The 15995-nt window shown below is 29.4% G+C and overlaps 1 protein-coding gene across 1 annotated transcript in view; it reads right to left on the bottom strand.

Moving 5' to 3' along the window:
• LOC135952449 (ATP-binding cassette subfamily G member 4) overlaps positions 1–15995 on the bottom strand; it is a 38863-nt gene that overhangs the window by 16315 nt on the left and 6553 nt on the right. Inside the window, exon 2 of the mRNA XM_065502393.1 lies at positions 2936–3053. Within this exon, the coding sequence (XP_065358465.1) occupies positions 2936–3053 (118 nt within the window). The remainder of the gene's footprint in view (positions 1–2935; positions 3054–15995) is intronic.

The following is a 15995-nucleotide window of genomic DNA, read 5'->3' as shown; positions in this document are numbered from 1 at the left end:
TGTTTAATGGTTGTTTATGTTTTTGCACAAGGTTAGAAAAAGTTTATTGTACTTTACGGTTGATAAATACGTTTAATAATAATAAAATTAAAAAAAAAATGGAAAGCTTTATTTGGAAATGAACGTATGTATGTAGGTAGTATTTATTTTACATAGAGTCAATGACATAACTAAATAGTTTTTAATGATGGAAAAAATCAGGTAATTATTTTCTTGAAATTTTTAAATCTTTTAGAAGTGAACTCTTTTTAAAGTATTTAAATCCATTGAATAGAACGTTGAGTAATTATATCTAATTTATGCCATTACTTATCAGGATCTTCAGATTTAGTTCAAATTTGGTGAACATTTATAAAGGGTGTTTTTTTTACAATGTTTTTAATTTGTTATTTGTTTTTGACATTTCACTACTTCATTGTGTAGCATATTTATCGAAAAATGTACAATTAACAATGGGGAGCGATTCACGATTCACTAAAAATTCTCAATAGAATTGAACTCAAGACATTGAGTTGATAACTGCATTAATAAGAAATTTTTCTAGGAACACCATTCTTTACGATTTTTGACGTGTGCATTGGGTCACCATCCTATTGAAAAATTACTTCTTTGAGAATTTTTAGTGAATCGTGAATTGGCGGTTGAAACAATACCGATTAACTCCTACCAATTTGTAAGAGCTTTAACAGCGGATTGAGCACGAGAGAGAGAGTATTCCGAAAAAAAGTTAATGAAAAATTTATAGAAAATATGCCAATGCGTGTAAAATTTTATTTACGTAATAAAGGATTTTGAAAATTTTTTTAAAAAATGAAGTTTTGTAAATCTGACCTCGAGCTCATTAAATTAGAATTAAAATTAAAAAAAAAACTAACAATTCCGCTTGTAACACATCGCAATATTCATCGCAGACCCATAAAACTATATGGGGGATTTCATGTCAAGTGAAATTTTCACCAAGTTCTATTGGATTACTATCCACAATTTATCAACAAGATCGGTGCAGAACTCTTTGAGTTCAAAATTTTTTTCTCATCCATGTAACTTATTACCTATTGTTCTTAGCAAAATGTGTCCCAAATAGTTTTGATAGTTATTTTTTCAATCTTTCGAAAAAAATTAAAAAAAATTTAATTTTTTTTTACCGAAATCAAAAACTTTTTTTAATTTTTTTCAAAAAGGACACATAAATATTTTCCTTGAAGACCTATTTGGTCGCCTAGTGGGATGCGAGTTGGATATATATCAAAAAAATGTTTGGTAACTCAAAACATAAAATTTTTTACTTTTTTTTGGCAAAACTAACAACTTTGTTGACTTTTTTTCAAAATGGACACTTTTTTAATTCTTTTTTTTGCTCAAAAGAAAGCTTAGGTATATTCCTTTATTACCTATTTGGTCACTTAGTGGGATGCGAGTTGAATATCTATCAAAATATGTTGTAACTCTAGAAATATTTTTTACTTATTTTTTCCGATCATTTTTTTCCAAAAAGGGCCTACTTTTTTTAAATTTTTTTTTACTCAAAAGTAAGCTGAGGTCTATTCCTTTAAGACCTCTTCGGTCGCTTAGTGGGATGCAAGTGGGATATATAGCAAAATAAGTGTTTTGTAGGGAAAATATCTAAGCTTTTTTTGAGAAAAAAGGCCCATTTTTAAAAAATTTTTAATTAAATTAAAAATGAAAAAAAAATTTAAGTAGAAATTTATGACCGGTTATGGCCAATAGGATAGGTTGTTGAAAATAAATAAATTAAAAAAAATAAAGAAAATTAAAAAAGTTTTTGATTTCGGAAAAAAATTTAAAAAAATTTTTATTTTCTTTTTTTAATTTTTTTTCGAAAGATTTAAAAAATAACTATCTAAACTATTTGGAACACATTTTGCTAAGAACAATAGGTAATAAGTTAAATGATGAGGAAAAAATACCTGCTTCCCCAAAATGTCAAAATTTGACCCCCTCTAACTCAAAGAGTTCTCCACCGATCTTGGTGAAAATTGTGTCTGAAATTATCCAACAGAACTAACCTTGGTGAAAATTTCATCCCGAACGGTAGACATCGATTTCAAAAGTTGGTTCACTTGACATGAAATTCCCCCTCATAAGATTCTAAGACGATCTAGTTATGTCCGTCTTTCTGTTGAAAACACGATAGGGCCCAAAAGAAAAGAGCTAGCTGGGAAATACTCTCTGTTGATAAGGTTTGTTTGGAATTGAAAATGGGCAATGTCGGTCCATGATTTCACCTAGCCCTCATACAAATGTCCCCTCGAATACTGTTTGATTAAGCGGCAATCCAATTTTGTACAAATTAGTTTAAGTACTCTGGAATTCAACTGAAAAGGGTGGGGAAAATCGGGCCACCATAGTCCCTAGTCCCCATACAAGGTCCCCCTCAGAATATGACTTGACAGGTTGGTCACCAATTTCATTTTCTGACAGCTTATGTTCTCTCTACTCTACCAGTAGTTCAGTTCAGATCGGCCATCTTTTCAATATAAACTATTCATTAGATTTTAAGTAAATAGCACTCTCTTGTTTTAATAATGTTAATCACTCTTCTATTTATTAGTTATTTTTAAATGTGTGAATGTTGAGACGTGTTGAAGATGTGTAATTTTACATATTTAATTATAATTTTGATTTGAGACTGTAACCATTTAAAAACTTAAGGAACATGAGCAAAATTAATTCGAATGAAATAAATATTTGTACTTTATTGAGTGTGTGAATGGGCATCAATGTTGAAACGAGTGTTAGGATGTGTAATTTTAATTATGCATTCAAATTTATAATAATTTCGATTTTAAATGGTGGAGTGTAAGTATTATGGAATTAACATTTACTAATAAAAAAAATTGCTGCAAATTTCATATTTTATAAGGTTACTACTATTTTGTTTTTCACAATATTTTTTTATTTTCTATTAACTTACTTGTAGCCAGACAAAATATTGAGCAGGGTACTTTTGCCAGCTCCAGATGGTCCCATAATGGCAGTGAGTTCACCTGATCGTAAACGTCCACTGACGCCTTTGAGTATAGTTTTGGCATCTAAAAAAGAAAGTTAAATTAAAAAAAATTAGTACTATATTTAAATATTTTATATTATTTCAAAATCAAATAGTTTGCAATTTATCTGTTATTAAGAGAGTTAAACAAAATGTTTGCTTAATATAATTTCATTCACGACTTTTGTACAGAAAGCTAAAATAAAAATTATTTCACTAAGTTTTCATTAAACAAGTGTAGAATTATTATAACTAACCCCCTTATAAACTCTATATTTCTAAGATTCCCACTTATTATTTAAAACTCATGATTTGTGTACAATAAAATTAAAAAAATTAATAAATTTCTTAAACACATTTAAAAAACAAAAATTCGTAAATTTTTTTAACTAATCCCCTTATTTTTGTTATTACCCTAAGATATCTACTTTCTCGTTATGTACAAATTGTATTTAAAAGGTATTCTTGATACGGGTCTGCCGATTATAACTCTGTTTCTCTTTTGCTTTCATATTATAACCATAAATGCGTTCACAGTTATATCGTAAGCACTCCTTATTAGAATTGAATTAGCGAATAATTACATGTTTCTCTAGTTTTTGCACATTAAGAGCATTAGGCAATAAACAAATTATAAATGTATCACATAATATCATAGATAAAATAAAATTTATGTTTCACAATATTTCGCAAAATTTGAATTTATTTATTATACTGATAAATTTGATTCCACACATAAAATTTAATTTAAATTCAAAAAATAGTACAATTTTGTTTTTAAGAGTGTTTTTCAAAACACTTCTTTAGCAAGACTTGTTACTAAGTTTGGTTTCTTATTTCAAACTTTAAATATAGAAAAAGATAATAAACATATAGAGATATAACAAAATGTTGTGGCAAATACAAGTGCAGAATAAAAATTAAAACCCTGACTTGTTTTAGTTTCAGTTTTTTTTTTACTGAAAGCAATTGCTAAATTTGGCTAATACTCATTCATACCGGTATAAAGTAAGTATATTTACTTTAAAGTATTTTTAGTTTATATAATTATTGCCTTAACGCATCAAATACGTTTGTATGCACAATGGAACGATAATGAAATAAAGTGGAGTAAATGAAAAACTACCCGACCTTGACGAAAAATATACGCCAAATGCGGCAATTGTTTTTTTGAAATAAAATAGATTTGAAACAAAATTCAAACTTAAATAACAAATACAATTTTTCTTTAAAACAAAAAAAAAAATTAAAACAAACAACACTACTGAAATTGTAATTAAAATATGACAAATAAAAATTGTTGATTAAAAGTCATGTAATAATGTTTTGAAAAAACTCACTAGTTAAGTGTTTAAATGCTTGAAAATTTTAATAATTTTAATATTATTAAAAATAACATTAAAAACTGTAATAAAAAACACAGTTGCGAAATGTTGAGAAACATAAATTATAACAATAAAAACCAAAAATAATAACAATAATAAAACCATTTAATTAAACTAGTTAACTAGTTTTAGCCAAGAAACCAACTGTGTTTTATATTTTGGATACACCATCAACCTTCAGTTATGTTCACAAAATTGCTCATAAAATTCTGCAAAGCGTCTTATTTTTTTTGTTCAAATCTTTGCATTTTGTTTAATTAAGAAATATATCTATAAGGTTCGAGAATGACTAGAAGTTGTATAGTCTATTTGAAAATTTAATTCAAGAGAATAAAAAAATAACCCTATTGTGCAAAAAAAGCTTAACTTAAAATTCTCATGTTGAAAATAGTGTGTTCATGATCAACCAATTTAAATATGAGTTTATCATGATGTTTGTAACAAGATAAAAATTCATAGGTGGTTTATGTTTTAGAATGTCCTCTCAAAGAAGAGTTTTGAGTTTTGTTAGATAACTTACGAACATATTATGAAAACCTGATTTTCCAGGGTCCCACTCAAGGAAAACCAAAAATACAGCTTTCCTGTAGCTCGTTTCTGTATTTCCCGCATCGGAAAACTTCTCACATGAAGTGTGAAACAAAAAATTCCATCGTTTCTCGATGTGCGAGAAAAAAGTGTTTTTGTATTTGAATGCGAAAACAGACAACACAGATTCTGTTCTTACTGGAATATTTCCAGTAATTAACTGTCAAATGCAAGAGAAACGTCAACGAAAGAAAGAAATTATAATAAAACGAAAACAGTGAAAGGTTAAAAAATTTAAAATGCCAAAATATAACAATTGTGTTTTATTGATTGTCATCATTTGAATATAAAACAAAAAGTATAGTGTGGCGCTTATAACTGCTGAATATAAAAAAATAATTTTGAAACACATTTTTGTGTACTTACATGTGTATATATAATTATTTTAATCAAACTCTGTGCTACTTACATTTTAGGCTGAATTGGGTTCCATATTTATACATACGAAATTAAAAATATCTATATTTTTTAAAATTTAGTTTTTCTGACACCAATTTCAAATGTGACTTGATTTGACAGTTCTTGTGAGAAACTTTTCGCAAAATATTGTTACAGAAACACTTTTTCTCACATCGTTCCAATAATTGCTGGAAAATTATTTAAATGGCAGATAATTCTCACAAACTCAAGATACAGAAACACTTGTGCGAGAAAAAACATATTTTGTTTCATTTTGCACTGTTTTTGTTGCAATTCAATCGTTTCATGCGGAAAGTTTTTCGATTCGAGAAATACAGAAACGGGCTACTGTATTGATTGTGTTGTAGCCGGAGCTGAGCTTAATAACTTTGCTGAACATCACTTTGCGATATTCGAACATTTTGATGGTCAAAATGCATGAAAAAGACATAAGAATTTAATTTCAATTTCCCCTATACGATACTTACTAACTTCAATTCGATATATCTTGATTCCTAGACCAAGATCCAGGGAAACGCCGGGACTACATAATTATTTTTTCACCGGTATATGAATTATGAATGTACAAGCCATTTTCTGAGTCTAACCTTGTACGGAGAATAGGAATAAATATTGCCCGATATTCGCCATACTTTACAGTATAATTTCAGAGTACATATAACTAATATATGCAACATTTTTATTATGACTGCTCAGACAGTATTCCCAGCGGAAGTTTGTATGGGGGCTATGTGAAATCATGAACCGATATTTCCAATTTTGCAATAACAAATAAACTGTATCAGAGTTTTTGTAGAACATTTAGCCAGCTAACTTCATTCGTGTGGGTCCTAATGTGCTTTCAATAGACAGGCAGAAAAACGACGGACATTAGGGAGGGTCGATTTGTATGGACACAAATTTGTCGATATTGTGCCATTGATTTTACGATAGCTTTTGACATGAGGAAAGAAATTTCTACTACGACACACAGAGAGATTTTTGTGTCAAAAACCCTATTTTTCGACCACTCAATTTCAAAAATCAAATGATGCAGTTTTGTAGAGAAATTTTATTTTTGTATTTTTATTTTTAAAAATTTAAGTAAAAAAATCATTTTCGAGGCGCCCAAATTTCAAATGTACCCCATCCTGTGAGATCTAGACTAACGATCTCCAGCAGTTTGAAATGTTCGAAAATGTGACATCAGTGGACCATTTGGTCTGAGCCAGACCAAGCATGATCTGAATTCACTTGATGTTGTATCGATGATGTTTGAAAACGAAAATGTTAAAAAATAGCTGGAAAAATATCTGTCAGTTTTATAACTTATAAACGACAAATGAAAGGTAAATATCAATATATTTGATTGTGAAATGTCAGAAAATGAAAAATGCACCGGTTCAGAGATTGATAATGTCCGGAGGCCCGGTATTTCTGTCGATCAAGAAGTCAGGATCTTTTCTCAAAAGTCGTCGACGTCGGGTTGTTCTAGTGTAGTTATCATGTACTCTCAAAGTGGTTATCAGACAGAAAACAACATCAATAAGCTTGAAAAAATCAAGATTGGCTACTGATTCTAAACGGTTGAATAATAACTTTAACGCTAATTTGGATTATATCGCTAACGGTATTTTAGCAGTAATAGTATTTTGGCTTATATCGGTAACAATATAAGCCAATGCTAAAATGCTGTTATTTTAGTAGCTGACTTAAATTTATAATAAAATTTACAAAACTCAAAATAACCTGAAATAGTTTGTATAATATTAAATTTTTTATTCTGAAGATTTTAGTAAAATGTGTTATTGAGATTAGAAATTATTATTTTCATAATTTAAAAGTATTTATAGAATAGCGGTGACGGTAATTGCAGTTATTTCGGTAACGAAAGCTTAGCGGTAATGGTAATCGAGTTGAAAGGGTATTTTAGGGGCAACGGCAGCTTTGCGGTGAAAATTTTGAATAGAGCTATATTAATTTTTGGAATACCCTTTTTCTAAAAATTGGAACTTTTTGGGTGTAACTTGCAGTATCTCAAAAATTATACAACCTTGCATATAAGATCGTAGTGTAGGGTATTTTAAAGTTGTCTCTAATATAACACGCCTACATCTCTTCTTTTATAACAAACAAACTAATAAAAAAAAAATATGCCAAAATATGGTAATTTTAAGCAGCTTGAAATGTGGCGAGAAGTAAAAAAACTCACGTTTTTTGCCGGCCAGTTTGACTACCTTTCGGTTTCTATTCACAACATTTTACATGGACTACACACAGACCAAATGGCACTCATACATATTCAAATAGCGATAGAAAATTAATATAAATTATATGTTTTTTGTTGTTAGCATTGTCCACAATTTGCATGTCTCATAAAAATTTAACTTGCAAAGATGGCTACAAAAAAACTGAAATATCATCTTTAGCATTATTCCTAATCACTGGTTGTGCTATATAGCCAACGGGCCTTTGTGTTTATTGTTGTCGTCGTCTTTCGTTGCCGTCATCAACATTGTTGTTGTTGATTTATTTATTTTGATTTTGGTTCGTTTAGGTGCTGTGTTGACCACTTCCGTATTAGTGTTAAAGTGTAATATTTGTTTGGTCTGTATTTGTAGTTTATTAACCATTTTGGTGCTTGTTGTTGCTGTTTTTTATTTTTGTTTATTGTTTATTTTAATATTCAGTATTGATTTTTTTGTCAGTTTTATTTTGATGTTTTAACAAAAGGCCATTCAACTATGTATGAACGAAGAGGCTCTATATGATTTGGCATTATTTTTATATGGTTATGAATTTTTATCAAACAAAAAATAGCTGGGGTGTGAGAAAAGACCCCACGTTTCTGGAAAAAGACATGTAAGGTATGTCAAGAGATTAATCTGAATACAAAATATTTTCCTGCATTAGTTGAATTTTAAGAAGTTTTTGGTGATAAGAAGTTTTACTAAAATGGTTCAAAAATTGAGTTTCCAGAAAGTTTTTATGTTTTTTTTATAAAACTAGCATCAGTCTTTGTAGAAAATTTTCTCAAGAAGTAATCAAATTTGTTTATCATTTAAATTAACAGCAAGTTGATAAAACGTTAACAAGATCAGATGGAATTTTCATTCGTTAAGATTTTGAGCTTATAAATTATGTAAAAACTTTCTATGAAACCCGATTTTGGGAACATTTTAGTTAAACTTCTTTCCGCTGCTAATTTAGTAAAGTGCAGTTTGTGGATTAAATTCTCTACCATAGGGAATTACCATAGCGACAAGACACTCCGATTTTTCAAACAAAAATACAACAAATCATATGTCTGATACAAGAGTTAGGTTTTTTGATTGCAAGAGTTAGGTTTTTGACAACATACTTAGGTTTTTGACAATTACGTCTCGTCTCTATTTGACCCTATTTTCTCCACATCTTAAAGCTTAATTCACTAAAATCTTAATTCAGAAACATTTCAGCAATTCATTTCATATAACTACTTCCAACATAACAAATTATTTAGCTTCATTTAAAGACTTTTATTTCAATAGAATTCATTCATCATTGAATTACTTCATTATGAAATTAATTCATAATAAAATTCATTCAACCTTTGCATGATTTTTGTTAATTAAAATCTGATAGAAATTCAATGCAAATTTTGTTTCTTCATTCTATTTTGTTTTGCTTTTAATCATTTACAAAATGAAGATAAACAAATGGAAAATGTAAAACTACCATAGTTTCCCTTAGGACATAACATCAAGGTGTGGAGCTTCACCAAGATGTTCAAACATTATTCAGTTCTATCAACAGAAAGTCGGTTGTTAAAGAAGAATTTCGCTTTAAGCAACTAAACTTTTGATACCCCCTCTAAAATTTTGCATCCACAACCGTAAAATCATTCGATTGGCAACAAATTCGGTTACTATCACAAATTTGTTTTCTCTGTGTACCCTTACTCGTTCCCCCTTGGGCATGTTTGGATATCTTTGTGAAGCTCCACACCTTGATGTTATGGCCCAAGGGATATTATGGGTGACACCGGGGCTCCGAGGTGCACGGACCTCATTCCTGATAAGAATTTAATTCATTTAATTTCTCAGCTGACTAGAGCCTTTGGTGAGGTCTCTGGTTTGAGACCCAAAGCGGGAAGAAGATCGTAGGTTTAAGGACTGATATTTGTGCTAGTGTTGTTGTTGCCGATACAACAAGGTCATTGAAAGTAGCAGATAGCAATTGGCGCTGTGCTCAGGAAACGTATTGGGGTGGTGGCATTCGGTTGAGATCAGAAGACACACTTTTACTTTTATTTTCCGGAGCGTTCTCAATCAGAGATCATATATCGGACTGGTTCGAATGATGCTGCTTTGATAACTGTCCTGGGCTTGCTAATTGACTAGCTAGCTATGGATGGCAGGGATTAGATAGCCCGAGCTCCCGAGCAAGGGGTTTGTGCATTGATCTGTGCAGTTAATGACAATCAGTTGCCAATTATGTGGTCCTTGCAAGTCACTTAATAGCGGTTATTCTATCCATTCCGTGAGGTTGAGCCATCATGGTTGGTACCCACGCTAATCTTAGACACACACCTTTATTCATGGTGAAGGGTATACAAAATTTTTAATTTTGTAATAGATTTCAATTGAAGAGAAATTTAATTGGAGTGGTTAAGAAAACAAAATTAAGTTGATTTTGAAAAATTTTAAGAATTTATTTATTCGAACTTCATAGGAAAAACGTTAAAAAATAAGCATATTGTATTCAAAAAATTTAAGAATCATTCTTTAAGAAATAAATAGGAAAAATTCTTAAACAAAATTTTAATATATTTATTCGCATTCTATTAGAATAATTGCTTATTTGTTTACTAATTGCATAATTATTAAATACGAACAAAATCAATACCTTATTTAGTTGTATGTACAAAAAAATTTGTGTGATTAATGAAAATTATTAAGAATTTACTTTTGCTTTTATTTAAACATGACTTACAAATCAATTAAATTATTCTTCTTTGTTTTCTTATTTAAAATATACAAAATAAGCGTAAGCTAATTAGTATTTTAGACACAAACATGATAAGCAAATAAAAAGTATGTTTAACTTAAAAATTATTTATAACTATTTAGAATAAAGAATATTTTTTTCAGCAGATGTTAAATGGAAGAATACACAAGCCTGACTTAAAGCACGTCTACCACAAATGAAAAGCCAAGAAATTTATATAAAAAATGTAAAATAATCAAGGTTGAGAAAACACTCATATAACTAAACTTTCTTAAATTTAACGAAATTAATATTTACAATTTTTAAAACGCATTTAACAACATTGTAAGTCTATGTTATTTTTTAAGTAAATTGTTATTTTGTTGTAAATATTTCTTTAGTTTGGTAATTTGCTTGATTTAATTTTGTAATTTTTTATATAGATTTAAATTGTAATCACTGTAGTTGTTCATGTTCACAAAAAGGTCATTGATCTTTTGATTAACGATAGCATTATTGATTATCAATTTTTATGATTATTTTGCATTTTATTACAAAGAAAAATAATTTTACTTTGTAATCATTTTATATATTTACTTTAAAGATTTTAATTGTAAAATATCAATTGAAAGATTTATAGTTTTTTATATGAATAAATCCTTTATATCAAATAAATGAGTTGAAGGGGAACAGTGATTTTTTTTTTTAAATATGAACTACAAATTTATAACGTTATTTTTAACCGAATGTAAAAAAAAATCTGAAAGTTATTTGTTTTTCTTTTGGAATCTTTATGCAATCTGAGTTAAGAATGATCTACTGAAAAATAAGCTAAAAATTTGCTATTAATTTGTCACAAATCGAAATTTTTTATCAAAATTCTGGGTCCTTGTAACATTCAAAGATATGTACGTTCGTCTGGCTGTTTGTTCCCGGTAGGGCCTAGAGGGAAAGACTTAGGAGAATGAAATTTTCCTCAAATATTCTCTGTTGATCAGAATGTTTGGAATTGAAAATGGGCAATAGAATTTGTTTTGGCAATGTCGCAAGTTCATTATTGTATGGCAATGCTTGTCCATGCGCAGCATCTGTCAAATTTGTGAACTGTTTTTATTTATGATTTTTTACAAAACATTTATGCGTTCATGAATGTAACAAAATATTGCTTTGCCTTGTAATTGCGTTTATGAAGTCGGCCTTTGTTTCCGATAATATAAACCTTGATAAATATTTTTATACAAAATGCACAACAATTAGGCACAGAAATTTCTTTAAAACTTTTTTTTATTATATTGTTGTGTAAAATAAATGGTAGACCTATACAGAATGAGAAACCATATACTAAAATATTAGTAATCGTTATTACATGTCTGATATGACTAAATTTGAGTTACCACAACGCCGTTTCTAAGCTATGAGTGAAGTCCATTGTCAAAACGTATACTCAAATACTCCTGTTCTATGACCAGGTAAAATTGCATGCCAATTGGAGCAGCCAGTTAGAAATGGTAGATTTATTTACAAACTAATTTGATTCCAAACCACTGTGCATCTAAATTTATTCCGGCTCGTGAATTTTAAATTAAATGATAAACTGTAACCTTAGAATTTAGCAAAACTGTTTTAGTAGACTGCTAACAAAAGCAAAACATATTTAAATTAAATTAAAAATGTTTGACCTATAAATGAGGGTTTCACATTTCATGTCTTAAATGAGAATTTGAATATTTCATTTAAAATTTGAGCTCTGCTCTGTTATGCTACAAGATAGTTATACAAATAGAATAAAATAAAATAAAATTATAAAACTTATAGCAAAACAGCAGTTTTCAATTAAACACATTTAAGACTTTAAATTTGAATTGAAGAATATATTTTGCTCATTAAAGTATTAATTTTCTTAAGAACCCTAAACTTATATGGTCTTTAGCTGATGGCAACAATATTTACAAAATTATTTTTATTTTGTTTATAAAATATTTTAATAACTGTTTACAGTAGCTTCGATTTGTTTACATTTAAAGTGGAATTGTTTTGTTATTTTTTTTTTAGTTTTTGCGGTGTTCCGAGTATGTGTCGCTTGTTTTATAAACATCTTAACAAAATTCGAAAAAAACTTGTTAGTTGTTAAAAGTTAAGTTTGCTAAATATTAGCAGAACCTCTTAACACCAAATAAATGTGTAAATATTTACAAATACATATGTGGTTGTACAATATTTAGACAGACCCTGTAGTTTTTGTTGGGGTAGCAATTGTCATGTTTGCAGTAGATGTAAAACTATATCGCAATTTCATCACGTCTAAAAATTATGAAGAATTTGCTACGCAAGAAGTTAGCGATGGCTGTAAAAATCTATCACAATTTCAACAAAGCTATTTTTAGTTAGATCTTACTAACTAAGAGGGTAGACGCCGGACAATGTTCTTCAGACAGAGAAAAAACATGCTTCGGCATGGTTACGCCAACTATACTATATTATTTGAAACAATATATTGTTTTCGTACAGAAATAATTGTTATTTTAATTTAATTTTAACAATATTTTATTGAGTAAGAAATTTCCATATGAAAAAATAATATTTTGAATAACTCTCCGCATTGCACTTTTAATAAAAAACAAGTAAGAGTGCTATATTCGGCTGCGCTGAATTTTATATACCCTTCACCAAAATATACTTCAAAATTTTAAATATTTTTAGGTAAACAAAATTCAATTTTTTTTCCAGTTGTTTTTTTTGACCGACTGTAGGTCCAACTTACTATGGTCTTTGAAATATCTATCATTAGATATCCATATTGTCTATATTAATGTCTTAGTAATCCAGATATAGGTCAAAAATAGGTCAAAAATCGAGGTTGTATTGGTTTTTTCCTCATATCTCAGCCATTTGTGGACCGATTTTGATGATTTTAAATAGCAAAATTCTCGAAAGCATGTCTGACAGAATTATTGAAGATTTGGATCCCGAAGACATCTGGGGTCTTCAGAAAATTGATTTCAACAGACAGACAGACATACGGACATGACCTAATCGACTCCGCTATCTATAAGGATCCAGAATATATATACTTTATAGGGTCGGAAATGAAAAATGTAGAAATTACAAACGGAATGAAAAACTTATATATACCCTTCTCACGAAGGTGAAGGGTATAATAACGGTTTTATTCGAAAAATAATGTTTTTGCAAGGGCATCTAAGTTTAAAGCCGGCTTCAGCAAATGCGTCGCATTACATCTTCATCGATAGCTGCAGTAACGCCCCAACATCATATCGAAAGACTAGAATCGTTTCCTAATGGCTCGATCAAGAGAAAGAAACGATTTAACCTTTAAATGCATGATTTTTACTTTTATTCTTCCATAAAGTAACAAATTTTTAGTTGATTATATTCCTTTAGCTTTAGTTTGATTTAGAATTTCGTTAGCTGAAACTTTTCGTACTCCATTTGATTTTTCTGAATTAGTATTAAGCTTATATTCGTCTAAAATTAAGTGGAACTGGAATGTAGACAATTTCAACAATATGCATTAAAGGGTTTAAGTTGCTGGCATTTTATTAAAATAAGTATGATGACTACAGGAATCACAAGGATGTACTGCCACAATGAACAAGCATTGCTTACATTGCAGCGTTTTGAAGTTCCCTAAGGAATTCCCGGGAATTTGCAGTTCGAACGGTAAAGTTATTCCGCCACCAATTATTGAGCCACCTAAGCTGATTCCAAGTTAAATTTCCGGCGCCAATCCTATTTCCAAGCACTTCCTTCAAAATATCCAAAATTTCAAATCCTGCTTTCAAATTACGTCGGCTTCATGTTCACCTTTAAAGTTCAAGGCCAAATGTACCACAGAATTGGATCATTGCTCCCGCTCCCCACTGGAAATTAAGGCCCTAATTTTGTAAATCACGTCACCAAAGTGATATTTATTGCAAAGCAAAAACAACATTTAACACATTTCAAAAATTTGTTTTTGTTTTATGTAAAAAATCTGAACCAAACAAACGCACAAAAATTCAAGCGTTGATTTGCCTTTCATAAATTGAAAATTGTGTACACAAAACAAAAACAAATTTTTAAAATGTGTGAAATGTTGTTTTTGCTTTGCACATAAATATCACTTTGGTGACGTGATTTATAAAATTAGGGCCTAAGCCACAGAAGCCGAACGTTATCAACGAACATGTATGTGCAGTAGCTGCAATACTCTTCTGCCGAAATATTCTCAAAACAATTGTTGGACATCGGAAATGGAAAAATTCCAATTGATTCCGCCACAAATGAGATTTCGTTTCCGAACTTCTGCCAAATGAAAATGAATATTCAAGCCGTTGACGACAACGTATTCCCAAGTCTTACCAATGTGCAATTTTGGCACGCTCAATGACCAAATTCAATTTAAACTGCAAAACGATTGACACAGTAATGAACGAAGAACAAGCCGTCAATTATCCTACTGAATTTTTGAATTCATTGGATCCAGCCGGAATGCCACCGCAAAGGTTCATATGTCGCAGCCAGAGATCGAAAATAACTCGTCCATATACCAAAAAACCCATATTGTGATTTATATTTTTGTGATAAAAATAAATCACTGAAAATAACAGTTATAAAATGATTATTTTTAAATGGTTTGGTATGACCGTTATTCGTTTTTGTTGTTTTTTAATGGTTTGGTGTGAGATAAACAATTCATTTATTCTTGTTCTTAATAACTTTTGCTTTCTCTTTTATTTACATAAAGAGAATTTTTAACAAATTATTGAAATAATATGATAAGTATGAAGTAATGAAGTCTGAGTAATAGAAATGAGAATTTTTTTTAAATTGTTATTAATCTTTTGATAAATTTTATATATTTAAGCGTTGATTTGCATCAAATTATTTTTTGCGATTTATTTTTCATATTCGCAAATAATTACGAAAAAAATAAATTATAAATCACTCATCTAGATTAGTTGTGTTTGTTTCTTTGCTATTTCTCTCAACCCGTAACCTAAAATGTTCTCTAATAAATCACTCTCTCAGTGATATATCACAAAAAATTATTTTTAAATGGCTGCGAATGAGAATTTACTATTGAAATGAAAGTGAACCCGTTATTTTTGGTCTCTGGTCGCAGCACATCTTCGAGAATGATATCAATAACGAATAATTATCAATGTTGATGGGAATTGATTTGCACAGAGAATTCATAAATTGTATTACCATTAAACTTTATTCCAATGTTTCTCTTAAAAACATTCGAGAACGATTCGATAAATATTCTTCTGTAGCTCAGTTTGTGGCAGCAAAACCTTCATTCTCGATGGTCCGAGAATGATATCAATAATGAATTACTAGAAATATTGATCCAGTTTTGTTTGGTCAGAGCTTTCCAAAATGTTATCATATTATGCGAAAGTTTTATTTACAAACATTGGAGAACGATTCGAGAAATATCATCAATCGCAAAATTCATTCTCAATGGTTCGAGAATAATTAGCAATATCGTTTACTATTCTAATTATTCGTTATTTTAAAAATTCTCTACAAATTCCCTCCGAAATGTTAACGGGAATTATGGGGTATTTTTAAAAATTCTCGATAATTTTACAAACATTTTTGTTTGAAAATTTTTCGCTTTTGCGAAGTTTCATAAA

This window comes from Calliphora vicina, chromosome 2 (genome assembly GCF_958450345.1).
Source record: "Calliphora vicina chromosome 2, idCalVici1.1, whole genome shotgun sequence".
Classification (NCBI taxonomy): Eukaryota; Metazoa; Arthropoda; class Insecta; order Diptera; family Calliphoridae; genus Calliphora; species Calliphora vicina.
Note: the sequence above shows the minus strand (reverse complement) of the source record. Positions and strands in the feature narration are given on the sequence as shown.